Source organism: Nothoprocta perdicaria, unplaced genomic scaffold (assembly GCF_003342845.1).
Source record: "Nothoprocta perdicaria isolate Ctin4 unplaced genomic scaffold, notPer1 scaffold_1, whole genome shotgun sequence".
Classification (NCBI taxonomy): domain Eukaryota; kingdom Metazoa; phylum Chordata; class Aves; order Tinamiformes; family Tinamidae; genus Nothoprocta; species Nothoprocta perdicaria.
The window spans coordinates 12,180,163-12,208,008 of record NW_020454093.1 but is presented as its reverse complement, the minus strand read 5'-3'; the positions used below and the strand labels follow the sequence as shown (position 1 = coordinate 12,208,008).

The window sequence follows — 27,846 nt, the reverse complement described above, 5'->3', positions numbered from 1 at the left end:
GCCGTTAACGGACGCTGAGGACGGAGCCTCGCGTGCGGCCGTTAACGGACACTCAGCCACGCCCACCTGCCTGAAGCACAAGCCGCGCACGCAGATGCCGCGTGACGCGCACGTGACGCGCACGTGACGCGCCCCCTTCCCCACCCCTCCGTGATCGGGCGGGAACGTGCGCGCACGTGACCGCCGCGCTCGCCGCACTCCTTCCGGGTGGCGGGGCGGAGCCTCGGCTGCCCCGCCCCTCCGCCAAGGTCGGTCAGTGCCGCGGCGGGGCCGGCGCGGGCGGGAGGGCAGAGCCGTTCGCCGGTGGGTGCGGGGGGCGCCGGGACTCTCTGCCCTCGCGGGCGGGTGAGCGGGGGGCGCGGGCAGGCGGCGGCCGTTGGTCCGCGGAGGGCGGCGCGGGGCGCGCAGCCGCCGTGGCGGGGCAGCCGCCGGCGGGCGGGCTCCGCGGAGCAGCAGGGCGGGCGCGGGCGGCCGTTGGCGGCCCGGGGCGGCGGCGCGGGCGGCCGCGCCAAGGTCAGGCTGGGCCCGCGGGCTATAAATAGCGGCGCGAGCGCACGGTGCCTTGGTCGCAGCAMGGACTTGCAGAGTGCCCGAGCCTCGTAGCACGGGCTTGGCCGGCGGTTTTTTTCCTGGCAAATAACTTTTTTTTTTTTTTTTTAATTTTTGCACTTGTGTCAAGGAGAATTCTTGTCCTGAGTGACAGAAACACCAGTCTGTAAACCACCCTGCAATGTGAGCTGTCCCGTGAGCTTACGGGTTGGATGTTTGTATTTGCCCAGCTTTGGTGTGGAAAGGTGGACTTTGTTTTCCAGCTGAAAATAAGCCCTATAAGCGCCGGGAGAGCTGCCTGTCCCTGGCCGGTGCCAGCCGGGCCGAGACCACCGAGCGTCCCCGCCGTGGTTCCCGTGTCACCGCCGCCCCTGGTGTGTTTCTCTAACCCTGGTGCATTTCTCCCGCGCGCAGGAGCCCACGAGGGACCCCGGAGCGTCGAGGAGGGCGCTGCGAGGCCAGCGCCATGAGGAGCCTCCTGCGCGTCGCCCTCGGCGGCGGCTCCGCTCCCGCCCTCGGCGCCCTGCTGCCGCCCAGCGCGACCCCGGCCGGGCCGCCCGCTGTCCGGATGCTCCGCACCCACCGCGCGCTGCGCTCCCAGGCGCCGCTGAAACCAGGTAAGCTGCCTGCGCCAGCACAGACGTATATGTACACGTTTCTTGTTATACCCCAAAGGTTTTAAACAAGCTCCTGAAATAGCTTTTTGTTTGTTGGTTTTCCTTTCCTTTGGTGGGGAAGGAAGGCAGGTGCCTTCTTATGAAGAAGATTAAAAGGAACCCTCTTATATCATGTTAACAGCTAATTTAGTCAATCAGTAAGTCAATGGTTGTAATATAGTCTTACACTTTTTCTAGGACTCCTGCAGAAGGAGTTCATGTTCACTGGGAATACTTTGTGTCTAAATAGTCCTTGCAGGCAGATGATCAGAGCTACTGCAGACAAGTGTCTTGCTTGGAGACAGTAATCAAACAAATGCTTTTCTTGGGAAACGGCCCTGATTCTCCAGGAGATTTGCTTGCTGGTTGTTTGTGTACATATGGGAAAGGCATCTCTTGGGAAAAGAGCATCTGCCGGCCAGCGTGGCTGTATATGAACTAACTGTCGCGTCTGAAGAATGCCTGACTTTGTTCAGGAAACTTTTTAATGTCGTGCTGTCTTCCAGCTTTGAGCTACATCTTCACTTACAGGATGTGTTGGTGTTTTTAATGCYGACACTATAATAATAAAGGTAATGGGGAGGGGAAGGATCTGTATCGGGACAACTTAGAGGACTGAAGAACCTGCAGAAGTATTTTAATGCTATTTTTGCCCCTTACTCTGCATGAGCCAGGACTCCCTGAAGGAATTGAGAGGCTTCAGCACTCATTTTGGGATCTTCTGAGTCTGGGATGGATTAAGATGTATGTGAAGAATTAGTCTGGTTGGACTGATTGTACAGTGATGGTCAGGTCTCCCACCCTTGCACAGTAGGTGATGCGTTAGGTCTTTGGAGGCCTAGAAAAGTAGCACCGTTAATGATCAGAACTGTCTGGTTGTCAAAATACAGAATAAGAGATCGGATTCTGTAGCTTAGWAAAGCCTTTTTACATGGGATTTACATGGGTTTGGTGAATACGTTTTCCTGAAGGTTTCCACGAGAACTTTATTGAGGAAAAGCAGTATTTATATTCATGCAAGACAGTTATTTAATACTGAGAGTTGTAAAATCTGATTAAGTCTCTTGGTTGATAATTAAACTGTCCTTTTGTTTTACTTCGGTAATATGAGATTTGTCATTTGATAGAGGACAAATCAAGGATAAAAACAGTAACTGAATGACACTTCAACAGTGCTGTGGACCACATATGCTCTTTAAAGAATTTTGGAATCAAAATTCAACTGTATATAAAAGACTACATTTTATTTCTTTTAGAAATTAATATTTAAATATAATGACACTTGGTAAAATCATTGTGACGTTATCCAGAAGAATAAGCTTGCTGAAATAGTTAATGTTTYGTTAATTCTTCTCAAGCCTGTAGTTATTACAATTAGCTTTCACAGTGTCCAGTGTGTATTATGTACAGGAATGTTGATATATATATATACACACATATAGACATGTACAAATGAATGTACGTTATACACAGCTGCTTGAGTAGTAAAGAAGAAACCTAAATTCACTTGAAAAGTAAAGTAGGAGGATGCATGCTTTCATATCACTATTTGTTATTTTCCTCTTGCTGTTTGTTTTGTTGTGTTTTCTTGTTTCTCAGAAACAGGAATTTCTGTACAGGAATAAGCAACATTCCTGTATATATTTACATCTTAATCAATGGCCAGTACCAGATGCTTCAGCCATAAATGCAAAACTTGCCCAAGCCCTGGTAATAGCAGCCTACATAGTAACTGATTCTGGCTTTTCCAATGTGCTTCCACTTGGCTTGTATCCTGTGGCGTTGTGGCTTTTACCCTTCTCTGTTTTAGGATTTTTTCATGCCCTTCCTGTTATAAAGCTTTCATTTGGAAAAAAAAAAAAAAAGAAAAAAGAAAAAATCTTTCAAGACTTTTAAACCCATAATATTATACTGTTAATTCTATAGATGAGATGTAAACTGTTTATAAAGCATAAATATTTTTCTCTAGTTTAATTTCTTTTGTTTCTCCMTACTTGTGTGAGAAGAGAGATAAGGTGTGTGTGTGTGTGTGTTTAATCTTCTATGCCATTTCTTTTTCTTGCCTACATCATATTGCTGTTCTTCAGAATACATCCTCGTCTTACTTCAGAACAGGTGAGATGGTTCATTTAAAACTGATTTTAGAATATCTTAGTAATTGTGCAAGTTTATATCCCGTTTTCCTCATCTCAGGAAATGCAGCATTGAGTCGAAACTTCCCTCAGTTTCCTTTAGGTCATTCTCTAACACTTGTTGATACTGTTTCTGCCTCCTGGAATCAGAGTAACTAGGCAGAAAGTTATGTTTTTCTTTAGGATGTTCTTTAAATGTTCAGTTAGTAGATAGAAGTTAAATAATGGAGAAGAAAGGGTTACAAATAGCTTTATGAGCCTGGTTTGCTGTCTTCTCATTAAATGGTGGAGATCATGATGAGAAGGGAGAAAGCATAGTTGTAGGAGTGGCTTATTTAAAAATACAATGTTCTCATCTTTTGTTTTTGAACTATATGTATGCCTGATGTTGAGATTCTAGGGCTTGTGAATTTAGTAGTAGTAAYAGAGTTCTTTTCACAATGATTCTTGATGTCAGAAAGGTTTTGTGCATCTCAATGAATTGACAGTGTCTGCTCTAGCTAAAGACAGGCAAACTGAAATCTGTTTGCTTCACTGTTCACTTATATTTTGATTGCTAGAAAGTCAGTAGTAGCGTAGAGGGATAAGAGAGTGTGAGAAGAATGAGACGTATTTTATCTTCCAAAGCTGGAGGTGGGCATAGTCCTCCTGATTGGTCTCTGGCCATTCTGCTTACTAAAGAAGTTGCAAATGTTTTCATTCTGGAAAAGCTTTACATATTTTTATTGCAAGACACACCTAACAATATAAATGAAGAAAATGAGGGAACATGTTTGGCGTGTAATGCATCTTCTGTCCCATCCCTCTCACCTACTTGCTCTTCTGGTTTAGTCTTCCACACAAAAGCAAATGGACCAAAAAAAAAGGAAAACAGAAGCGACAGTTGTTCTTTGTGCTGGGACCTTGCGTTTTATGAATAGAAAACTTAGAGCTTTTAACTCATGTGAATTGTCTGTACACCTCTGAATTTGCAGTCATCCTTAGTGTCTGTGTGCCGTAACCATTTCCGTCCTTCCCCTGCCTCCATGCACTATAAAACTTGGAAAAGGAGAAAGAGAAGGTAGTACTTAATTCTTATGTTTTTCAGAGCTTTTTGGAAAGCTTTCTGCCCTGAAGCTTTCACCTTTCCCAAATCATAATTCATATTTGTTATTCTAGAAAGGAATTGTATCTGTTAAATTTTATTGCTGCCTTTGAAGAGTGAGAGTGGTGGTGTTTTTTTTTTTTTTTTTTTTTCCCACTGAACTATTGTAATGAAAGCAGCAAACTTCCCCTCAACTGTTCAGTGCTCTGCAGTGAAGCCACCTCCTGAAGGCAGGAGTGTTTCCGTGGGGGGTGTCAGCAGCTGCCGTAGCTTTCGGGTGGCTGGTGGTGCTGCAGTAGTGATGCCTTAAGCTGCCCTGTGGTGTTGGAATGTGCTGTGTGCTGATGGAGCAAATCTTTACAAAGCACATTGTTACTTCTCTAGCTCTTTTGTTTCAGATRCATATTCTGTTCCTTTAAAATATGCTTTTTGAATTTGGTGTTACCTACTAATCTAAGGAATCTAACGTGTTCTTAAATGAATACTAAAAGCTTCTGTCTTAGAATGACTTATTACTATTAGATCAGTTTAATTTTAAAGAGGAAGATATGAAAGGCAGAATAGAAATAATAAGTAATGCACTTCTCTGCCTTGTGAGTTTTTATCTTGTCTTCTTGTTGGATATGTGCAGTCTTTTTTTAATGGATGGTGAGACTGAGTGTGGGTAAACTTTTAAAATCCCAATTCGTAGCACCGATGCATTATATTTCAGAAYGTTACAAGTGGTGTGGCACACCGTGAGAACTGTTATTTGAAAATATCWTAAGATCTTTAACTTTAAGCACCTGCTAGTCCCAGTTCCATTTCATACCTGTAAGAACCTTAGATTTACAAATGTCAAAATGCAGGAAAAAGGACTTTTTTTAAAAGCATACAAGATACTGTCTGGTATTGTTTTTAAACGCAACGAAATATGTATTCGTCAAAGTTGTTTATGTCAAGTTAAAAGATATGTTATTTAAAACCAGGTCTTAATCATCAATTCTTTTTTCTTTTTTTTTTTTAGCTTGGTCTTTAATATGAGTGGCTTCTCGGGCTGTTTAAGTTCTGTTCATAGCAGTGCAGTTAATGTGGTGTACGCCTCTCGTGTAAATGTCACAAGGCAAAGTTTAAGTTTTGGAGAGATATCCGTGAAAGCTGTTGTGGAACGGAGCTTGCATGCTGGACTCCATGTGGTTTTGTGTAATTGAAGGAATATGGTAACTCCATATATGATTATCTTGCCTGAGATCATGTATGCATAAAATTAAGTTGAACACTTGATTGTATTGGAGAAGTTCAGCTGGAAATATCTTGAGGTCCTCAAATTGTAGATAAAATTAGAGGTCTGTAATGTGATGCCTTAAGCTAAAGCTGATAAATYGCAGCTTCTGTAAGTTTCCTGGCATTATTTAGTAGGACTTGAATACCTTAAAACAGGGAGATAAAATTGAAGTATAATTGAGTGAACTCATAGTCAGACGTTCAATTATTCAGATACTMCAAAATTCCAGTTTTTAATGTCTGTAGCAATGGTCCAAGCACTGAGGACTTCATTTTTTTCCTGTGATACATAACTTAAACTCAGTAATAGTGAACTGAAACAGCTGCTGTGTAATTGTTTTTAATAGACATTCAGAACTCATGTTCAGTTAAAATGCAGATAAGCTGCTCAGCTCATTTGCTTCTTTAGAGAAAAATTGAAACAAATAGAGGAAGTTAAGTGCGTTTATTCCTGTTTAGAAATATTTCCAGAATACTGAAACTGACTGAATAAATTAAGATTGAGATGGGTATGAACTACATCAGATACCTCTTAGTGCTTTTGCGGTGACTGCATTGATCTGTTGGTATYTGAAGAAACAGGGATGTCTGGAAAGATGGCATACAATTAATTTAAAGAAATGTAAGATACACTGGTGGAAAATGTGGTTCTGCCTCCTCCTTCCTGAGGAGGAGGACTGAATGTGACTAAATGCGACTGGCTGAATGTCATTGTGCAGCACTGATCAGTGTCATTAGTATCAGTTCAGAAAACCTCAAGTTCTTTGATGCAACTAATGCTGTCCTATCTGTTACTCTTGCAGGAATTCCTTATAAGCAACTGACTGTAGGTGTCCCAAAGGAGATATTTCAGAATGAGAAGAGGGTGGCTTTGTCACCGGCTGGAGTGCAAGCTTTGGTTAAGCAAGGCTTCAATGTTGTGGTGGAATCTGGTGCTGGAGAAGCTTCCAAATTTTCTGACGACCATTACAGGGAAGTAGGAGCAAAGATCCAGGGGACCAAGGAAGTACTGGCTTCAGATTTAGTTGTCAAAGTAATTATTAATATATTTTCCATTGTCTTTTTTCTTCTAAAATTAACTTTCTGTTGTTATTTGATCTAACTCTGATCTGTGAACTGTAGCTAAATAGTTACTGAGTTTAGTTGTACAAATAGCCTTCATACTTTCTGATATACTTTGTGCTTGTGAGTACAAGTTGTGAAAAAGAAAGTAGGGCATGTCCTGATTTACTACTGCTGATTTGGAAACTTCTCTCTTTCTGCAGGTGCGGGCTCCGATACATAACCCTGAACTAGGTGTACATGAAGCAGACCTTTTTAAGACAGCTGCTACCCTGATTAGCTTCATCTATCCAGCTCAAAATCCAGACCTCCTGAATAAACTTGCAGAAAAAAAAGCTACTGTCCTGGCCATGGACCAGGTTCCACGAGTCACCATTGCTCAGGGATATGATGCACTTAGCTCCATGGCTAACATTGCTGGGTATGATTTTTGATTTTTTTTTTTTTTAAATCATATTTCGGTATTAGGTGTATTTAAGACTGTTCTCTGTCTTTATTTTCACACATCTTTTTGAAGTAGGATGAACTTGTTGGAGGTGCCTGACAAAGTGGGCTTTCTCAAATCAGAACTTTTTTTTTTTTTTTTAAATACTTGGATTCTTTTATTTCGTGGACTGGTTTGTCTAGTACCTCTTTACTCTGGACAAGATCAGAGCTGTTTTAAGGCAGCTTGAACACAGACTGTCTCTAGCGTCTAATCTTGTTGGGACTGATTTGATAATTAAATTGCTAGTTTTGTTTTGTTTTTTGAACTTCATATGTAGGTGACATATGCTCGTAGGGTATATTAAGACTTGCCCTAGCACAAGACTGAACTATTTTGTGTATTTTGTGGACACACCTCAAGWATATAGTGATTTGGTTGCTTGTCTGAGTTTTCATTCTGTATTTTTACTAAAATAGAATGGAAATGTATAATGTGTTTAGAGGTATGAAGTCTAAAAGTCATATTAGAAATGAGAACTAGTTTTAGGACACCAGACGTAGATATATCTGCTAGAGATCAGAAAGAGTAGAACGGAAATGTTGAMCAATGTCAGTGTTGATGAGAGTGCACATTTTCTTTTGTCTTTAAGAAAAGATGCAAGTCCATAATAATCAGCATTTTCAGATATTTGTGCTGATGTTAGCTCAGTGTCCAGGCATCCATTCTAGGATGGCTACAAAAGCAGATACAGCAGAGGTAGAAAGGTTAAGCAGCTTGTTCTCTGCCATACAGTTCTGCACAGCTGGGATAAGAGTATCTTATTTGAAGTTGTTTGCCTACCTAAATGCTTACTGCAAAATTACTGGGGGTTTTGTAGTTGCTTCTATGYGACTCCTTCTCTAACAAGCCTGGGGGCTGTAGCCTTTGAAGGCAGCTTCAAAGATGACAAACTTTTTTGTTAGGTTAAATAACCTAATGTATTATGGACAGCCAGCAGATGGTTGTCTACTCAGTCTCTCTGACAAGTCTATTCCAAGTCTATTGTAAAAAAAAAATGTAGTGATGAATATGAGCAGAGGCAGAGTATTAAATTTGTGCCCCAGAGTAAAGCATTAAACTCGGTTCATCATATACATTCTTTGGTCCAGATGGTGTTCTTTTGATTGCTGTCAATGGATGGCATTAGGTTGTCCCTATTGGAGAAAATACTGAAATGTGTTCTCGTCTTCCTTGCRTGGCAGCTACAAGGCTGTTGTGTTGGCAGCAAATCATTTCGGTCGTTTTTTCACGGGTCAGATCACAGCTGCTGGTAAAGTTCCTCCAGCCAAGGTATGTACAATAAAACAAGTCTTTGAGTGGAAGAATAGGTCATTTCCTGAGTGCACCTAACAACTGCTTGTGCTAGAAGCTTTTCCTCATTTGGGATTAGTAATTTTTGCTCACTGCTTTTATCCTTTTTTGGAGGAAGAGTAGAATAATTTGAGTTTTATTTGTTTGCTTATTTTTAAACTTCAGACTATGCATGAATGGGTGAGGAAAGATGTAGTAAGTAGCAGTAAAAAAGCAGGAAAGAAAGGTTAGAGGTGTTAAGGGCTCTGCTGTGTAAGGACTGTGATGGAAGGGATTGCCTGACTAAATTTGCAAATGGATTKGGATGGAGAGAAAGGAAAGTGTGAGAGCTTTAAAAAAAAGTCAAAAAATTAAAAAAAAAAAAGTAGAAAATTAAAATAAACCAGACAGGRATCCTTCATTTCCTCTCTTAAATTAGCCATAGAGAGGTGAAGTTAAAAGTAACAGTTTAAAAGTTATSACTATTAAGGGACCAGTTTACCAAAGTCTGCTTAGGTTTTGTTTGCTGAAGTAACTTGCTCAAATGTCTCTGTCTCCGCTGTGTGTGAGTGTATTTCGGCCTGACTGCTTTCTGGCCACCTCTATTTGTGATTTATGGTCCAAGCATGATAATGTTATCATTCTAGGTCTTGATCATYGGAGGAGGAGTAGCTGGCCTGGCTTCTGCAGGAGCAGCCAAGTCGATGGGTGCAGTGGTTCGTGGGTTTGACACCAGGTGGGTGAGTGAAAACAGTCATGGCTCTACAGGATGGATTCATGATTGGWCACCATGTAGCTGTCTGTACTACTGCAAAAGCTGCATTGAGTTGCAACTCTTGCCTGCTGCTTTTGTTTCTGCATTATTCTTCCTTTTTTTTCCTGTTATCAAGTAAACCTTCCAAAGAGTCCATGTTATTAAATCATAGGTATATGAATCAAAAAAGTCTTGCTTTATAAAAATGAGAAAGATAGGGCTTTTGTTCAGAATTTTGTCTGTGCTCTTCTGAGGACACAAGGCAAAACAGTGTGTGTGTGTGTGTGTGGGGGGGAATCTGTGTTCTCATTTACAGTTTTTGATCCAGTTTCATAGCTTCATAAAACAACCTGGAAGGAATCATTTTGCTTAAAAGCATGATCAAAATCTGTCTAGAACTTTTCAGATATAATGTACTTCATCTTGATGTAAGAGAATGTTTGTAGTAAACACCTGCATATAGTGAATATTCACCTCACCCTGGGAATTTAGTGTGTCATTTTATTCTGTGGCATAACCTGAAGTGAAACTAGTTTTTCAAAGGATTTTGTCATCCATCTGAAATCCTGATGATTCTGATCTCTATAGTATCCAGAGGCCTTAAAAGCTCTGTTGCATTCCCTATGGAAAGGCACTTACTGGTATTCCCATGTCACAGATTAAAGACGGGCACACAGGCTGTGTAGTGTGTATTTTTCTCTCTTCAGGCGTCTAAGTTAAGGTTTTAGCTATCTAGTGAAGGCAAGAGAAGTGGGTTGGCAGTCTTAATGGTTAAGCTTCCAGCTTTGGCTTCCACTCAGAGTAACTTCATTTGATTCTACAGGAAACTGTAGGCTGCCCTAATTCCTAAACAAAATGGACTTGTAAAGATCCTAAAATTAGTGATGCAAATGCTCCTTCTGTTCCGCTTAGCAAATAAAAACTTTTATCCTGATCTCCTTAGTCCTAGAATGAGCTTTGTGTCACTTGTCTGAAGACAACTACTACTAAAGTGGCCTCAAAACTCAAAGTATACTGAGTTACTGCTATAAAACTGAGTGTTTTTATTTTGTTCTGTTTTTTTCTTCCTTTTCTCAGTAGTTCTACCTGTCTATCTTATTGTAATCTAACTTTCTTATCCTAGAGCTGCAGCTCTGGAGCAATTCAAGTCTCTTGGTGCAGAGCCTTTGGAAGTAGACTTAAAGGAATCAGGAGAGGGACAAGGTGGTTATGCTAAAGAAATGTCTAAAGAATTTATTGAAGCTGAAATGAAGCTCTTTGCTAAACAATGCCAGGATGTTGATATCATCATCACTACAGCACTTATTCCAGGTATGTTTTACATGTAACATGCTAAGTTTTGTGAAATGAAACTCTTTGCTAAACAGTGCCAGGATGCTGATATCATCATCACTACAGCACTTACTCCAGGTACGTTTTACATGCAAATACGGTAGTTTTCTGAAATGAAACTCTTTGCTAAACAGCACCAAGACGTTGATATCCTCATCACAACACAACTTATTACAGGTATGTTTTACATGCTAGTTTTTATTTTATGTAAACGTGTGTATTTTGGGGATGTTCCTGCAGTGAAAACAAAGGAATACTTTCAAAATTAGCCCTTTGTAAGCATGTACTTTCCCCTTCCTTGATAAATGCCTGTTTTTTTTCCTTTGGCAACAATGATTTAACTAGAAAAGGAGGAAAAAAGTTTTAGCTGCAGGGAAATAATGCTTAGATTGCTCTGTGGTGTTCTATACTTAAAGATTGTCTTGCTGGAAAGGATCTTCTGGAATGTCTCATTTGTCTGAGCTTTCTGTGAGTGCTTATGTAATTTACTCTGTTCCTCCTCTGATTCTTCGCAAAACCTTGAGCTCTTTGAGCAGGATGTTGAAGRTTCCTCTGACTTGCTGGTTGTAGTATTGGTGCACTGGAGTCAACCCTACAGTTGAGGAAAAAAATATCTAAAATATATGTTTAGCTCTCTATATTAAAACCMTTGAATTGTTTTAAGAACATAGTAAATATTTACTCACGCTGTTATATTGCTACAAACTAACMTCTTTGACAGTAGACAGTAAAACAAGAATGTATATGTATTTGCATATTTATTGTATCGCTGTTGTTCCTGACATCYAGTATCTGCACTGAAGCATGTCTGGTTGCAATAGGGCTGTGTCTTGTTAAGTGAAACACTGTGGGATAAAACGTAGGGCTCAGTGCTTGGTATTGCACAACAGTGTTAACCTATAATGTTGCATTTTTATTGCTTGCCTCTAACTTGAATTGTAAGTTTGGAAGTTGTCTGTTTACTAAGGATGGAATTGGACTTTCTGAGATCTTTGGTAGACTGCCCATGAACGCCTTGCGTATGTGCATGGGTGCAAGATGTTCCAGCATCTCTTTTCTCTGCCTGTTTAGGCAAGTTCTCTATGACATTTCATCTTTAACAACAAAAAAAAGCCCTATAAATATAAGTGCGAGGTTTATGGAGATATGAGGAGAAAACTTGTCTCTTGGGCTTTACAGATTAGAGGTGTATTTTGTGTTTAATTTACTATGTCTTGCCTTGTCAGGTAAAAAAGCTCCTGTCTTGTTTAGAAAAGATATGATTGAATCAATGAAGGAGGGTTCAGTTGTTGTGGATTTAGCTGCAGAAGCAGGAGGAAACATTGAAACTACAAAGCCTGGAGAATTGTATGTTCATAAGGTGAGCGTTTTGCACAGCAGATCGTTTCCAGTTTGTGATTTCAATTTCATACTTTGAAGATTGTATTTTGTAAAGTGAGTGCTGAAAATGAGTAGCTGCTTCTGTCATTTGGGTTTAAATCCTTTTGATTTGAATTTTGTCAAAGTTGCATTATATATAATTTGAAGGATGTTAATCAAATTCCTCTGTATAGAGTTAGTTAGGTTGGTAAGGTAAGGAARCGTGATACCCTAGACTTTGAAGCCAGTGAATGTGTCTCTGCTGAGTTGAGAGTCTGGTCTCATATGTGGCCTGTGTAAAGAGGATGGAGCAGCAGCATCTTAGTGTGCTGTCACCTCCTACAGCTGTGCCCACAGCCTCTGTAACAGACACACTGGGCAAGGGCAGCCCATATCACTGTTGGTTTCAGTGCAGAGTCTTTGGCTCTGGGTCAACATGACTTCAGCTTCAAGAGGGTGCTGTCCATCTTCAACTTCTATAGCTGTTTTCAATGTTAATATATCTGGCCTAGAGTATCAAACCCCCTTATTGTGCAAACTACAAGTAGCATGAATTAGTTCACAACATTAAGCAAACTTGCCCTTGACAGAAGGCACTATGTGTGAAAAAACACGTTTTTTCCTCCTGATATTTATAAGCTCAACTGAGAGCTGCTGTTTTCAGTGGCAGGGGGTAGGTGTACACATGAGAAACCCATTGCCAGTTGCAACGATCTGGTTGATGGAGTCAGAGTAGTAGACTTCCAAAGTCCTTAGAGGATGTGCAGCCATACTGCTGTTTTTATCCTGCTCTATCCAGGCAGTCTGTAGCATGTGCTGTTTAACATCACATTGCCTTTGGTATCGTTAGTATAAACAGGCAGTGCATATGTATTATGTGTCAGGCATTGTGTTTAGCTTTGTGTTTTTCTAGGGTTTTGATGTCACTACTTAAAAGCTGAACTTGCAGGCAGAATATGCAGAGCAGAAATAACCAGATACTTATGGGGAGACCTGACATGGAGACACCTTAGGCAGAGGAGGAGTACTCTTGGGTGTAGTGTAGGATTGAWGCCAAGCAATGGGCATCAGATAATCTGTTACCTGACTGTTTTAAGAGGCTGATTTTTGAGAGGAAGGTAATACTTGAAGAGGGTAAGCTCTTACACCAGGACCACCTCCTCTCTTTCCAGGCTTGTTGCATTTAAGATGTTTAGTTAGGTCATGCTAAATTTTCTAAGCCGTGAATAACAGCCTGCCCTGCCTTCGACTACTGAGGGTGAAGCTGCAGTAACAGTTCTAACCAAATCTAAAACAAATTGAGAAGAATCAACTGAACTGTTTGGGTATAGCATCTCTTTCCAGTATATCCTGAAAATGTGTTTTAAGAGATTCAGTGAATGTTTAATACTTGGTGTTTTTTTTTTTAAGGGCGTTACACACATTGGCTACACAGACCTGCCTAGCAGAATGGCTACCCAGGCCAGTACTCTGTATTCCAACAACATCATCAAACTCCTAAAGGCTATTAGTCCTGACAAAGAGAATTTCTACTTTGATCCAAAAGATGATTTTGATTATGGCACTCTGGATCATGTTATAAGGGGAACTGTAGTAATGAAGGTAAGTCAATTAGTGGTATCCTCCTAATTTGGGGTGCAACTTGATGTTTCTCAGTGCTGTATTCAAAGAGGTTGCATGCTTTACAGGGAGCTTGTGGGGTAGGCAGTATATGTAATCACATACATATTGATTTGAATGGTGCTCTATTCCCTTTTTTGTAAAGCGAAGTCTTTCTGCTTCTCTGAATTTTTTGTACCTATCATGATTAAACAAATGCTTAATATGTCTGTTACTTAAAAAATGAGAAGTATTTTACTTCAATACACAGATTTTATTCATGTAATTGAAAAAAACAGGTTATTTAACATATTTTTGAAATATATACTGGAGGACTGGAAAGTATTCCCCCTTTAGGCTRTTTTAATAAATGCATTTTTATTCTCTAAGAGTAATTTCAGGAGAATAATGTTTAAATTGAACCAAGTAGGTTGTGGTGGWTTTTTGTTGTTGTTTTATTTTGTCTTCTTTACACAGAGCTTTCTCTTACACACGGAAGTGTAGGGAAAAAATCCCTGAAATCCGGATGCAGARTAGGCACGATGTGAATATCAGGAGTATACATTCCTCTTCCTGAGGAAAAATACATGATTATGGGCTGGGTTGTCATAGGAGAGAACCAGCACATTGCTCCTTCTGTACCTAGTGCAGCTTTGTCTCCTTAGATACTTGTCTCCCTTAGATACTTGTCCAGGAGGCTTGAAATAAGACCAGGAATTCTAGACTCAGAAAAGATGAAATATATGTGCTTAGTGTGTTCCTGGTGTGTGTGTGTTCCTGTCCAGAAGGAACTTAATTTAACTGTTCATGATAATAAACTCATCAAATAGATCTGTTTAGTGAGTTCAGTTCTCTCAGGTTTAGAGAGCTGGATAGGATTGTATTGCTGGCTTTCCTGTGTACTTCTCTCTGGTCACACCACTATTACTACGATTTACATTTTTCTGTCTTTGTCTGCCTAATACAAATTTAAGGCCTGGGCTCTCTTGGTGCAACCTGACATACAAAATACTTGCAAGTTCTTTTAGAAAATAATAATCTGTAGTTAAAGTAAGTGTTACTCCTTTTATTTATTGATTTGTTTTCTCTTGAGTTGCTGGGTAACTTTACCAAGGGTTTCTAATGCTTATTGTTACCTACTGTGGAGGAAGCATTGTGCTGCCTTCAGCTCTTCCCAGCTGCTGAAATGGTGTCTGCAATGTTGAGGTTGACAGGGAGTGTGAGACACCATGTCTGGAACCTTGCTGAGCAGGTTCTTGCTGCATTTTGGATYTGCAGCAGGATTAGTCATTTCCATTGGCCTGTTCTATTTTGGAAAAAATAATTTCCATTAATGAATTTCTCAGACTCTCTTATTTTGGCTTTGGGTCATGTACTGTGTTCACAGGTGTTCTGGGATACTGATGTTAAATCCTGTCAGAAAAATGTGTGAATTGATCTGGTTCATTTGGTCAGGCTGTACAGCTCTTCCAGACTCATAAACTATCACTTATTTGGAAAGAGGAACAGCTGTTCCTATGTCATGGCTCTGAGATGTTGAGGCCCAGCTGAACTGCAGGATAAAGAAGACTGGACTCTTACTTTCTTAAAGCATGTATTATGTTAGAGATAACTGTAAATATCTCTTGTCAGGATGGCAAGGTAATTTTCCCAGCACCTCCACCAAATAACATTCCTCAAGGAGCCCCTGTGAAGCAGAAGACTGTAGCAGAGCTGGAAGCAGAAAAAGCAGCTACTATTACACCTTTTAGAAAAACTATGACTAGTGCATCTGTGTATACAACAGGTAGGCAACTTCCACAGCTGGAGAATCACTGTGGGGTGATTCTTACTTGGCTAATATCTTAAGTGACTGCACATCTTCGTCATTCAACTTAGTAGCTACCTGAGAGAGCAGTTGGTTGGCTTATATATCCTAGTACAAACTCGRTGTCCTGCAATAATTAATTTTGAGTAGTGTAAAACTTCAGAAACTTTACCAAACAGGTTATGATTTCAAGCAGTGTTGAGTTATGCTGTGAGCGTGAATATGTTTCTGTCTTTCTTAATTAAACCTCAGTAAAATACCTACAGTCTTGCAGGACTCCTGCAAGGGACTGCATATATGCTTCACAGCAGAATCAATTTATTGACGTTGCTTTCTTAAACCTTTAGGGATTGTGCAACTTAAATGTCCACATCTTACATAAATATTGGGCACAGGAGTTGTCTTCGCAGGTAAATGCTTGCAGTTCCTCTTTAATGACYGGCACACATCAGGAATTTTGTGTTAATAAATTGAGTATTCATTATTTTGAAGTCTTGCAGCACTTTAACATGATCATGAATCTTCTGTGTTTTTACCGTAGAACGGGAGAGTGATAGGAGGCAGTGGTAGGGAAGAAAACTTTTCTGCTTCAGTTGCATGTGTAACAAAAGTGACTGCATAAAGCTTGTGTATTTTCTATTTAAAAAAACACCAGCAACTTTAGAGCCTCTTCCTGAACAAAGACAATCCATCTGCTCTTGGAAACAGTCTGTTCACAAAGCTTTGGCGTTTAGCTCAATGCTGGGCTAACGTACAGAGCTTGAACATAAGAAACCATTCAGAAGTCACTGAAAAGCTTTATTAATTGTTTTCTTCTAGGTTTGGCTACCATGTTAGGACTGGGCATTGTGGCTCCAAACGCTGCTTTCACACAAATGGTGACAACATTTGGCCTTGCTGGAATCGTGGGGTACCATACGGTCTGGGGGGTGACCCCTGCTCTTCACTCTCCGCTCATGTCAGTGACTAATGCTATCTCAGGTGAGCAGCTGCTACAGAATGGCTTGTTTTCTGTATGAGCGTGGCACAATTCCGTTTACTTCAACTTCAGGTAACATATTGAGAGGGTTTAAAATTCTAAAATGTCTGTGTTCTATGTGTTTAAAAACCTAAAAAGTCTAGCACCGTTTTGCACCTCTGAGGTTACTTTCATAAATAGCAACCATATCTGAAGCACATTCTTCCAAAGAGTGTATTTTTCAAAAGAMGGGTGAACGTGGTGCTGCATGTCCTTGATCTTTTAAGTTATTTTTTGCTCTTTAAAGCATCTGGTTTAAAGTTTTGCTTTACTTGGAGTAAATCTCCCATTGCAATCTCCCATTTCATACAACTCACAATACATCTTTCTTCAAATCTCTCCAAAATTTTGCCCATAAAATTTTTCTTTCTTCCTTTCTTGGTCTCTTCAGAAACAATGTAAAAGTTTCCCAGGTAATTCCTAGCAATGACTTGTCAGCCTTGTAACTCTCACTGCTTTACAAAAAGGAAAACAAAACTGCTTCAGAACTTGATCTGATCATCATGAATGTCCTTTCTGCTGTACAATCGCTGTTGGACTGGGATGGTCTCTTGCCATTTGAATAATGAAAGCAAAGTTGACCAGTTCTGAGTTCTGGTTGCCTGCAGCTGAAAACATTGTTTTCAGCTGATCAGCTCCCTTACTCCCCCACCCTTTTGAGAGATGGCCCTTCAAAACTGTGTTCATATATATTTATTCTTTTGAAATATGTTTGTATTATTAAGGAGAAAAGAAGTTCATGGCTTTGTTTAGGTACTTATGTGGAGAGTACAGTACAGGACTTAACCAATATCTGTTTGACTGTTGGAAGGAAGCTTTCTCTAATCCTGAATCTGTTTAAGTTCAGTAACTTCTTTCTTCTTTTAAATAGGACTAACTGCAGTTGGTGGGCTCGTTTTGATGGGAGGACACTATATGCCTGAAAATACTCCTCAGACTCTGGCAGTGCTTTCTGCCTTTATATCATCTGTCAATATTGCAGGTATGAGTGTGGTTTTTTTCTTAAGCTTACTTAAAGTACTTGTGTAATTCATGTATTTCTTCTAGTTCTCTGTGTGTAAAGATTAGAGAAATACCATCATGGAAATAGGATACATGAATAAAGGAAGAACTATTTCCTAGGAGTCATCTGAACTATCTAAAAGACTATCTTAAGGTTCCTTTTGTTTTGGAGTATGGAGTTAGAGRCAATCCTTTGGGCTTTCAAAGGCCTCCTAACAGCTAAGGGGAAAATAATAATTAATAAATAATAATAAATAATCTCACGTTTCTTTCCTGGTGAATATCTTATCCAACTTAGTAGCTTTACAGAGTGCTTTAACCATTTGGTAACATGCTTTAACGAAGGTAGTTTTTTTTAACAGTTTGGCATGTGTTTATTATTGTTGTTGTTGTTGTTTTATTTTCCTGCCAGGTGGATTTCTGGTAACTCAGAGAATGCTGGATATGTTCAAGCGTCCCACAGATCCACCTGAGTACAACTACTTGTACCTGCTTCCTGGTGGTGTGTTTGTAGGAGGCTATGCAGCTGCTCTCAGTGGTGGCTATAATATTGAACAGGTAAGCACTGGGTGCCTCACTTTTTTGGCTCTGAGCCTGCTGTTTGCAGCACAACCTGCTTCTGAAATGCTTGCTCTACTAAGCTTACTAAATAGCAAATTATTTGTGGTCTCTTCATCAGCTACGTGCTCCCATAGGACTGGTCTGAAATTATTTAAACTGGCTTGATCTTGCAATTATGCCCTAAATGCTGAATCGGCACATTTAAAAAGCTTTAGAAAATGTTCAAGTGACTAGCACTGAACTAGTCTTTGGACAGTTCCTAAATTACACSTTAAATATCAAAATGAGTTTGAAAAATAGATTTTGGCTTAACTATCCCTTCAAGTAGTACTTTTAAAAACATTTGAGGAAGCTGCAGTATTGGATGGTATGGGATAGGATTTCCACGCAGAGGATGCACTTAGTGCATCTCTGGTGCATGTTCATTTCTTTCAGTAGGCAGCAAAATGAAGACGTGTTACCTTTTGTGTTTGGAAGTGAATTGAAGCACAGCTTTTTCCTAGAGGCTTGTACAATATTACTTTACAAGTGCTTTTTCATAATCTAGATGTGTTATTTGTAGCTCAACTAATTGAAAACTCTTCTTGCAACCAATGAAGACAGTTGAATTTGATCGGTGTTAATTGGACTAAAGAAAAATTTGCTTCTGAACTTGGAGAAAAGTTGATTTGACTCAAATTTGCTTTTCACAATATGGCCGAACTAAGATTGTGAAACAAAAGGGAAACATTTTATTAGATGTCACACTTYAGTTGGCCAAAATCCTATCTATTATGACAATTTCTCCTTCTGACTTCTACTTCATTAAGAACAAATAACTTGGCAAGTTACAGACATTGAGGAGAAATCTGCCTAATAATGGAAAGGATTTAATCATAGTATATTATGCGCTGTATGTCTCTACTTCATATATACATATATATTTTTTTTCATTTTAAAGATGATGTATCTGGCGTCAGGCTTGTGCTGTGTTGGTGCCCTGGCTGGCCTGTCCACCCAAGGAACTGCTCGTCTGGGCAATGCTTTGGGCATGATTGGTGTTGCTGGAGGTCTAGCAGCGACTCTTGGAGGCCTTCAGCCATCACCCGAGCTATTGGCCCAGATGTCAGGAGCCATGGCGCTTGGTGGTACAGTGGGTATGTATATTGTAATATAAATATGTCTTAATATGCACTACATGTACATTTATGCAGGATTTGTGTATGCATAGTATGGCAGAGTATGCAGGTACAATGACTAATTATGTTTATGACTTGCTTATGTTATTCTTGCAAGTAAATCAAAGAATTGTAAGTCCCAGGGCTTTAATTAGTACATTCAATGAAGAAAGGGAGGACTAACAGAAAATCAAGAATGCAAAACTTCTCCATAAAGGTTAAGAAAACCGGGTGTGCACAGGTTAGTGTACTCAAGTCTATGTTTAAGTTTACTTGCCGGCTGAATACTGATATTCTTTTTCATACTATGCTGTCTTCATAGAAAATACTTGTTTTCTCAGTACTTAATGAAATTTCTTCTTACTTCATGTACTTTAATCTTTTCTAATTTGCCTGATAGTCTCACTGCACAAAATAGATGTCTTCCAGTTAAATACTGTCGCACTAGAGAATCTATGAGTGTGTGTGTATGTGTTTGTGTATTAACTGCATATTGAAAATGCATCAGTTGGATTGCACGGGTTAGTTGCCCCATAACCCTTCTTCTCCCRTCTTCATCTTTTCAATAGGTCTGACAATTGCTAAACGCATCCAGATTTCAGATTTGCCTCAGCTAGTTGCTGCTTTCCATAGTTTGGTGGGTTTGGCTGCTGTTCTCACCTGTGTGGCAGAATACATGATTGAGTTTCCTCACTTTGCTACGGATCCAGCTGCCAACCTCACCAAGATTGTAGCGTACCTTGGGACATACATTGGCGGAGTCACCTTCAGTGGCTCCCTTGTTGCTTACGGAAAACTGCAAGGTGAGACTTCCCAGGCAGAACTAAGTATTATTTCTTTCTAAGTTTTTTTCTTTCTGTGTCCTAACTCTGCCTTTAAACTATTAAGTAGTTGGAAAGAAACCTTGTGTGACTGTTTTCTCTTTTAAATTCTGTTCCTGCTTTGTGAACCAACTTCGTGAATGGTTTTTATTCAGTGTTTTGTGATGTTACTATTATTAGTTATCAAATAATATGAATTTTTTCCGTTCGTCTTACCTTGAAACAAATGTGTGGTGTGTTTTTTTTTGTTTTTTTTTTGTTTTAAGAACTGTTGGGACAGGCATTAGTAGGAGGAGCTATGTCTTTAAAGAGTGCTTATGTATTTAAAAAAAAAAAAGGAGACTTGGGTTGGTGTTGGTGCAAGTCTTCAATCATGCTAAAATCTTTTTTTTGTTTGTTTTTTGTACCTTCAGAGTAGGATATGATGAAATATTTTACGTAAATAGCTTCCAATTCTGGTCTTAGCCTTCCTGGTAATAAATGCTAAACTGCAGACCATGTCAAAAACTTTTTGGATTCTAGATTCTTCATCAGTATCCCTATGAAATGTCTTAGTRCCTTCAACCTGGTGCTTCCAGGTTGTCCTACAGCTGTTAACTGACAAAATTTGTTTTATAAGTTCTCTTAATGGGCTCACATGTATTTCATAATGATAGTGACTGTATTCACTTGTTCTGACCGTGCTTTCTTATTTGTGTTTGGGACTTTTTTAATAGTAGGATAACTCTAATTAGAGTTCATGTAGGCATGTTTTGCACTTCATGCAAACATTTGCGGCCAGTATGCAAGTGTGGCTGTGGTTTGTTTTGTTTTTAAGACTTATTGGGAAGAAAACAAATCTTTATTCCCTAATCTCTTTGAAATGATTCACGATAACCACTCGTAATGCAAGCGTTTTGTTGCATTGGATTGCAGGTATCTTGAATTCTGCACCGCTGCTGCTGCCCGGCCGCCATGCCTTGAACGCGGGCTTGCTGGCCGCCAGCGTTGGCGGGATGATTCCCTACATGATCGACCCCAGTTACACCACGGGCATTACTTGTTTAGGTTCTGTATCAGCACTCTCGGCCATAATGGTGAGTTGGGGAACTACAGGAGGTAAGACAGATTGTACAGTCTGTTCTTCAGCTTTCCGAGTCTCCCTTCCCTTAGTGATTGTGTCTTGAGTCATGTCTCTCTTGAGTCACGTCTCGGTGCCTGTGTTCCATTGACTGGCAAGTAGCAGCTGACTTTCCTAAATCTAGCTGGGAAACAGAACTGTTCTGAAAAACGAATATGTATTTAGGTAATTACTTTTCACAGCTATGACTTGATGGAACCTTTTATATGACAATGAAGTTTAAAAGGTGTTTTGAAAGGTTCATCCTTAGAACTATAAGAGCATTGAATGTACAAATTGTAATGCTAAAATAAAGTTATCCCTATGCTTTCCTTCCACACTTACTTCAGCTGTAAAAACATTTACCTTGAATATTACAATGCTATAAGCTGAGTCTTGCAATTTTTTTTAGTATGAATAACTACCTAGTGTACACAGTTCCACRGAGCTGGTGGGATTTTTCTGTGAGTAGGGTAGTGGAGTGCTTTCTTGTCCCCTCTTACTGGGAATCCCAAAATCCTGTGCTCAGGACACAACTTGATCTGTTATGTAGAAAATACTTAGATTTGCTGTTTCATAACCATATTTTTTAATGCTGCAGAGGAACCATCTTCTCTGTATTTATAGCTCTCATTTAAGAGTGTATTTTCTTTCCTTTTCCAGGGTGTCACCTTAACAGCAGCTATTGGAGGTGCTGACATGCCTGTAGTTATTACTGTCTTGAACAGTTACTCTGGATGGGCTTTGTGTGCCGAGGGCTTCCTGCTGAACAACAACTTGCTGACCATTGTTGGTGCGCTCATTGGTTCCTCTGGGGCCATCCTCTCTTACATCATGTGTGTGGTAAGAATTACATGAAGATATTGCTTGTTTTGCCAAATAGTAAAAAAGCCTTACTCAAAATACTTGTTAAGATAAGCAGTTGGAAGACCCGGCTACCAGGTGTTCAGAGACTAGAAAGTTCTGGGTGAGAATGGTTGGACTGKGTGCAAATCAGAGCTTTTTAGCTTTGGAGAGATGCTTCAAAACTCGGTGAAATTGAGGGAGGCCCTTACGTTGAGCCAGTCCTTCTGTGTGAATTTAAACTTGGACAGGTCTGATTACATGTGCTCAGCTGCCTAATTGTGTCACTCTGCAGCCGTGTTAAGGTTAAGACTTAGCAGCAGCAAGTACTTTCAATAGYAAGTACTTTCAATAGCGAGTTCCTGTGAAACCTGCAGTGTGTGATTTGATTGCTGATCAACTTTGGGATTTTTTTTTTGAGTGTGGCAAAGTGTGCTGAATACTTTGTTGAGAGAACAGTTTCTTTGAAGTACCACGGGGTGGCAGCAGGCTTGCATTAATGTATTGCTGCTGCTGTTAATTTGTGTCAGAGCAAACTGAAACACTGTGTTGTCTTATTTCAGTACTGCTTAAYAGGCTGCTTTTGTGGAGCACTTGCAGTGAAGTATTTTACTTGTCTGTGTTTCCTATTTCTTCTCCAAGATGGAGAGGGTAGTGACTTAAAGACTGCTTGTAACTCCACTGCTGTGTAATTCTGTTCTCTGCTCCTGCATTCTTTTATGGTCAGTGTTGCTGTTCTGTTATCCTAATATTTTCTTCTGGACAATCATGGCTGTTTACTCTCTCTGCTGTTGAAGTTAGTATTGCACAGGGAAAGTTCTACGTAGCCGTTGTGTCTCTTGAAAAGTTTCAGAAAAGCTTGAAGTATTTGGGTGCAGCTGCGTTTGGGTTGTCTGTTTGAACCCACCACTGGGAGGGATTTGATTCTTGTTCTTTCCTACATGTTTTGTCACCTGTGTGTGCACTGCAGAAGCTGYTCCTCACTGGGTTACCTGTGAATGAAGAAGTTCGGAATTTCTTCATTTGCGTTTCTAGTCTGTAGTTGTAAAACAAGATGGCAGAGGCTGCAGGAGATTTAGCACACTGTCCCTATATTAGGGAGACCTTGGTTGTCTTAGTTATTACTTAGAAGTTCTCAGCTTGTCCTGAAGGCCTCCGTATCTCCCTCTTGCTGGACTCCTCTTCCCTCGATTCTCAGTATGTAGCCAGGCAAAGATGCTTCCATCTCATGCTTGCCCTGCATAGATTCTCAGGTGTGTAATAGTATCTAAACCATTTTTGCTTTGGTCTGACTGATATCTAAGGAGTTTGTTTTATTGTTAGTTGAGAAGAGAGTTGGCAGTGTTTTGCTTCCTGTAAGCACACTAGCGAGCGTGCAATATTTCAGGAGAGCCTTTTTTTTTCTATCCAGATTAGCTTACCTGACATTTAAGTTTGTGATAGTATTGCTGGTAGCCTGTATTCCTCTGTGAAGATTTAATGTGACACATATCAGAGGCAATATGTCCTTAAAGGATGTGAACTGCTGCAGTCRGTCCCTGGGAAGATGATGATTCCAGAGGGTCTGCATTTAGACCGTGTTGTGCTCTTTCCTTACAGGAACTAAAACACTGGTGATATATTAGGGAAAACAGAAGTTCTTCTCCTATCTCAGTGGTGATGTTGCTTATTTGCTAGATGCAGAATTTCACAGAATGACACATCTCTTCAGGTTATAACCTTTGGAGATGCATAATGAGACATGTTAATGCAAACTGGAAGCTTGCTTTTTTGGGGTTTTCCTTACTAGTATGTGTGCAGCTCCATATCCGTTCTTAAATAATCTGACACAGAAGATGGAGTTCTCTAACATATGTTAGAGAACTCATTTATTCCTGTTCCTTTTGTGCTTCTGAAGTTTTGCAGACTGCGGTTACAAAACTTCCCTGCTTCCAAATATTGCCAGCCATGACTGCAGGACCCCACTCACAAGGAGATGGGCTGCTGAGAGGGTTTAAGTGGAGGGTTTTCCCTAGCTGTATATACAGAATTCTCAGGATGTGCCTTTCTCCTGAAGCTCCTATTTAAGATCTTATTTCCCCACAGTGGTCCACCAGTAAGGTATTGGCCCTTGAGTTCATTCAAACATTGCTTTGATTTACCATTTGGTTAGTTTTATGTGGCTATCAAGCTTTGTTTTCGTGTTTKCTGGCTTGATGCTGTAGAAACTGTTTCTGTTCCACCTGAGATCTGCGTAGTCTCCATGCTGTCATACAGCAGTTCTAGGCTTACACATTGAATTGCTCAAAGAAAACACTCATGCCATCAAGTGGGCATGTTCCTCCCTTTCAGATCAAAAAGTCACTGGTTTTTGCTGCAGTTGGTAGTGTTTTGTGTGTGGATTTAATTTACTTATTCCTTTCTCCTCTTCTTGCAAGATGCTGATTATTACTTTTTACAAGTGTAACAGATGTTGTTAGGAGTTGATGTTTGACTACCATCATTTTAATCTAAGCTTCTGTTTTAAGGAGCCCATTTAAAAAGCTTTGAGTTAAAGTAAGCAAAACTATCAGCCAAAGTAATACTATTGTCAGAAAGGCTCTAGTGTTTCTTGAAACTTGCTTTGTGGACGTCTCTTAGTCTTGATTTTTTTCTTATTAGCTGATCAAAACTCTATTGTCTTTCAGGCTATGAACCGCTCTCTCGCCAACGTGATTCTAGGAGGCTATGGCACTACATCCACAGCCGGCGGGAAGCCCATGGAGATTACTGGCACCCACACAGAAATCAATTTGGATAATGCAGTTGAAATGATCAAGGAAGCCAGCAGCATCATTATTACCCCTGGTAAGACACTCATGGCTCATACTGCAGGACATTCAGAAGAAGTGTCGTTTCAAGAAAGCTATGATACGTTTTGCAGTTGTAAGATAGCAGCATAAAAGATGTTGTGCAGCACAAAAGGGGTTGTGGGAGGCCTATTTTTTATGAGTTTAGCCACCATTCCTCTGCAGACATGTGTATGTTGCTTTCTTTTTATTTCTATGTCTCTTCACAGGCTTTGTCCTATTTATTTAGATTTTAAATTCTTCAGGACAAAGGCGGTTTCTTTGCGAATTATGTGTAGTTACAAGTTTGTGTACAACTGTTATGGTGCAAGTTTCCAAGTGCCATCATAGTGCCAATGTTACAAATAAGAAATTATCTGTCCCTTAAGATACTACAAGAGAAGGATGTTTATTCTCTGCTTCTTGTACAATTTACTTGCCTAACTTTGTATTGTTTTGTTGGAAAACCTTCAGAATCATTTAATTCCTAATTAGTATCCAATAAATACTGGATTTTATAAAGGGGGAAGTGGGAACAGAGCCCAAAAAAGAATGAACTAAGTTTTCCATAGCTCTCAGTTCTCCATAGGCTTCATATGGTAGTTCAGTACTACAAGTTCCTCTTAAGAGAAGTGAGATGATGAATAGTTTAAAATTTTTGTTTTACTTGAGCTATATATCACCGTTACTGTGCCAAATTTTATTTTAGCATCGAAATGGAGGAGAGGGAGGGAAAGCAACTAACATYGCAGTCAACACTGTTGACCATATGATCTTGAAGTGACCCCATAGCAGCCTCTGTGTCATTTTATTTTTTTTTTTTTTTGATATATCTATCTAATACCTTGCTCCAAGTGTAATGAGTTCATATTTTTGTGGAGCCAAAATAAGGCATTTGTGTAGTTTGACTGGTCAGGCAGCTGTTCTGTTACTAGTTAGGAGACCAAAAAGATCAGATGGATTGCAGTGGTTAAGATGAAACTCCCATGAGAAAATAGGGGCTTTTTTAATGAAAAATTCTGTTTGTAACTCTTCTTTTGGCATTGAACTGGGAAAATAGCTTAAAATTTTGGTACACTTTTTCAGGTTATGGTCTATGTGCAGCAAAAGCTCAGTACCCTATAGCAGATCTAGTGAAAATGTTGAGAGAACAAGGGAAAAATGTCAGGTAAGTACTTCCATTTTGTGTCCATACATATTGTGTAGTTTTTTTCCTAATTGCATTAAAATCCTCTACAAGTGTGTGTTTTGGTTCTAATTTTTCTTTCAATAGTCACTCTTAACACTGATCTCGCTGAGAATTATCAATTGGAGGAACATTGTAGTCTTACTAATATCTAGAATTTTCATGCTTTAGCCTAAAAGGTATTTCTAYCTCTAACTAATTTCAGGCAATTAAATTCTGTTTATATATTTTGCTAGATTTTTTTTTTTCTTTGAGACCTAGAAGGTGGAGAATAATGTTATTTCCTCTTTTGTTTAGTGTCATGAAGCAGTTCACTCTAYAGCGGAATGGTCTTAAGTTTGTTAATTTTTATTGTAGCAACAAAATATTTTACAGAATCTTAAGTCCTTCACTTGGTCTGTTTTTACAAATAGAATAAGGCAGAACAGGTCTAACTTAAATGCTTYGAATTGCCTGATAAAGAAACATCTATTAAGAGAAATTGCTTTCTAGGCTAAACAGAGCTTGTGATTTCCTAAGGGAGTTGACCCCTCTGCTTGTGCAACTGAAACCCAGAGACCAGTTGGAAGGGTGTAGTGGGAGCAGTCCTGAATCGTAGGCAGGAAGGATGGCCTCCTGCCACATGGAGGAGGCATTTGCAAGGTCAGGCCAGTGTGACATGGGAAAGTAGATCAGGTAACAGCCTCGCTGCCAAGGATTCGCTTCTTTCCTGGGATAGCTTACTWGGAATAACTGGGATGAATTACAGCAACAGTGCTTACTCCTCCACAGTAGTGGTAGTATAAGGTATGGGCAGTAATGTTCAATTCTACTGGTATATTGGAAGCAAATGCAGAGAAAGTTGAGAATTGCACAGAAGTATTTGATAGCTGTCCATCTTCATATAGGAAAAGTTCAAAGGTAAGGCGGACTAGATTTTTAATCTAACTCCTTCTGCACTATGTGATAGCTAACGACAGTCCATATATACTAAGAACTACTTCTTGCAGATGCTCAGAAGTTTGTATACAGTCTAGTTCTTGAAAGTACATCTCTAATCTGATGCATTCTTCAAAAGTCYTCATAGGTCCATCTGCTTATTTTGTACTCACAGCAGGACTTCAGCTTCTATAGGATAGTCTTCCTGACCTTACTTGACTCTTTCCGAGCATCTGGATTATGGTCTTCTCTCAAAGCTCTCTGCATTCTTGTTTCTCTGCATACTCATATGTTCTGAAAGGAGTCACTGAAGATGGTAAAGTCTAAAGAGAAAAAATGTCAGTACTTTAATRTATTCTGAATGGTCATAGGACCATAGAATGGTTAAGGTTGGAAGGTACTCTGGAGATTGTCTGGTTCAGCCAACCCCTTGGTCTAAACAGGAGCAACTAGAGCAGGTTGTTAGGACCTTGTCCGGTTAGATTTTGACCATCTGCAGGGTTGCAGACTCCAGAGTCTCCCAGCAGTGTCTGATAATCATTAAAATAAGACTTCTTTAATGTGCAGACAATTTCCTACGCTTCATTTTGTCCCTGTGCCTTTTATCCTTCTCCCTGGTTCCTATTCACTGGGTACCACTGAGAAGTCTGGCTCAGTCTTGCTTACTTCCTTCTATCAGATACTCAGATGTTGATAAGATCCCTCTGAGCCTTCTCTTCTCCAGGCTGAGCAGTCACTGTTTTCTTAGCTTCCCTGTGTATGGGAGATGCTCCAGTCTCTCAATCCTCTTGCTTAGTCTTATTCTTAATGACCTCCCGTAAGTGTGTGGGGTTTTGATTGTTTTTCTATTGCAAGCAAAACTGATTTAAGAGTCTTGTTATGCATTGCATGAAAGGATTATTGGAGTGCATGTGGCCCATCTTATGGATTTATTCAGCTAGTGCTGTAACCAAAAGCATAGAGGATTTTTAAGTATAAATATTGGTGTCAGTTGTCTTCCATTTTTCATAAAGCTTTTGCAGATATTGAAAGCATTGGAAGGCTAATGTCATTTCTTTCTTTCTAAATGCTTGGGAAACTG

General features: G+C 39.9%; 1 protein-coding gene across 1 annotated transcript in view; it reads left to right on the top strand.

The window, feature by feature from the left end:
- Nucleotides 1–1,000: 1,000 nt before the first annotated feature.
- Nucleotides 1,001–27,846, top strand: part of NNT (nicotinamide nucleotide transhydrogenase) — a 37,808-nt gene continuing 10,962 nt past the window's right edge. The window contains exons 1-18 of the mRNA XM_026037596.1: nucleotides 1,001–1,166; nucleotides 6,488–6,717; nucleotides 6,950–7,167; nucleotides 8,415–8,502; nucleotides 9,150–9,238; nucleotides 10,380–10,567; nucleotides 11,815–11,948; nucleotides 13,358–13,549; nucleotides 15,179–15,332; nucleotides 16,173–16,334; nucleotides 17,243–17,353; nucleotides 17,786–17,931; nucleotides 18,875–19,070; nucleotides 19,661–19,894; nucleotides 20,828–20,988; nucleotides 21,675–21,854; nucleotides 24,521–24,680; nucleotides 25,748–25,829. Of these exons, the coding sequence (XP_025893381.1) occupies nucleotides 1,016–1,166; nucleotides 6,488–6,717; nucleotides 6,950–7,167; nucleotides 8,415–8,502; nucleotides 9,150–9,238; nucleotides 10,380–10,567; nucleotides 11,815–11,948; nucleotides 13,358–13,549; nucleotides 15,179–15,332; nucleotides 16,173–16,334; nucleotides 17,243–17,353; nucleotides 17,786–17,931; nucleotides 18,875–19,070; nucleotides 19,661–19,894; nucleotides 20,828–20,988; nucleotides 21,675–21,854; nucleotides 24,521–24,680; nucleotides 25,748–25,829 (2,876 nt within the window). The 5' untranslated portion in view covers nucleotides 1,001–1,015. The remainder of the gene's footprint in view (nucleotides 1,167–6,487; nucleotides 6,718–6,949; nucleotides 7,168–8,414; nucleotides 8,503–9,149; nucleotides 9,239–10,379; nucleotides 10,568–11,814; nucleotides 11,949–13,357; nucleotides 13,550–15,178; nucleotides 15,333–16,172; nucleotides 16,335–17,242; nucleotides 17,354–17,785; nucleotides 17,932–18,874; nucleotides 19,071–19,660; nucleotides 19,895–20,827; nucleotides 20,989–21,674; nucleotides 21,855–24,520; nucleotides 24,681–25,747; nucleotides 25,830–27,846) is intronic.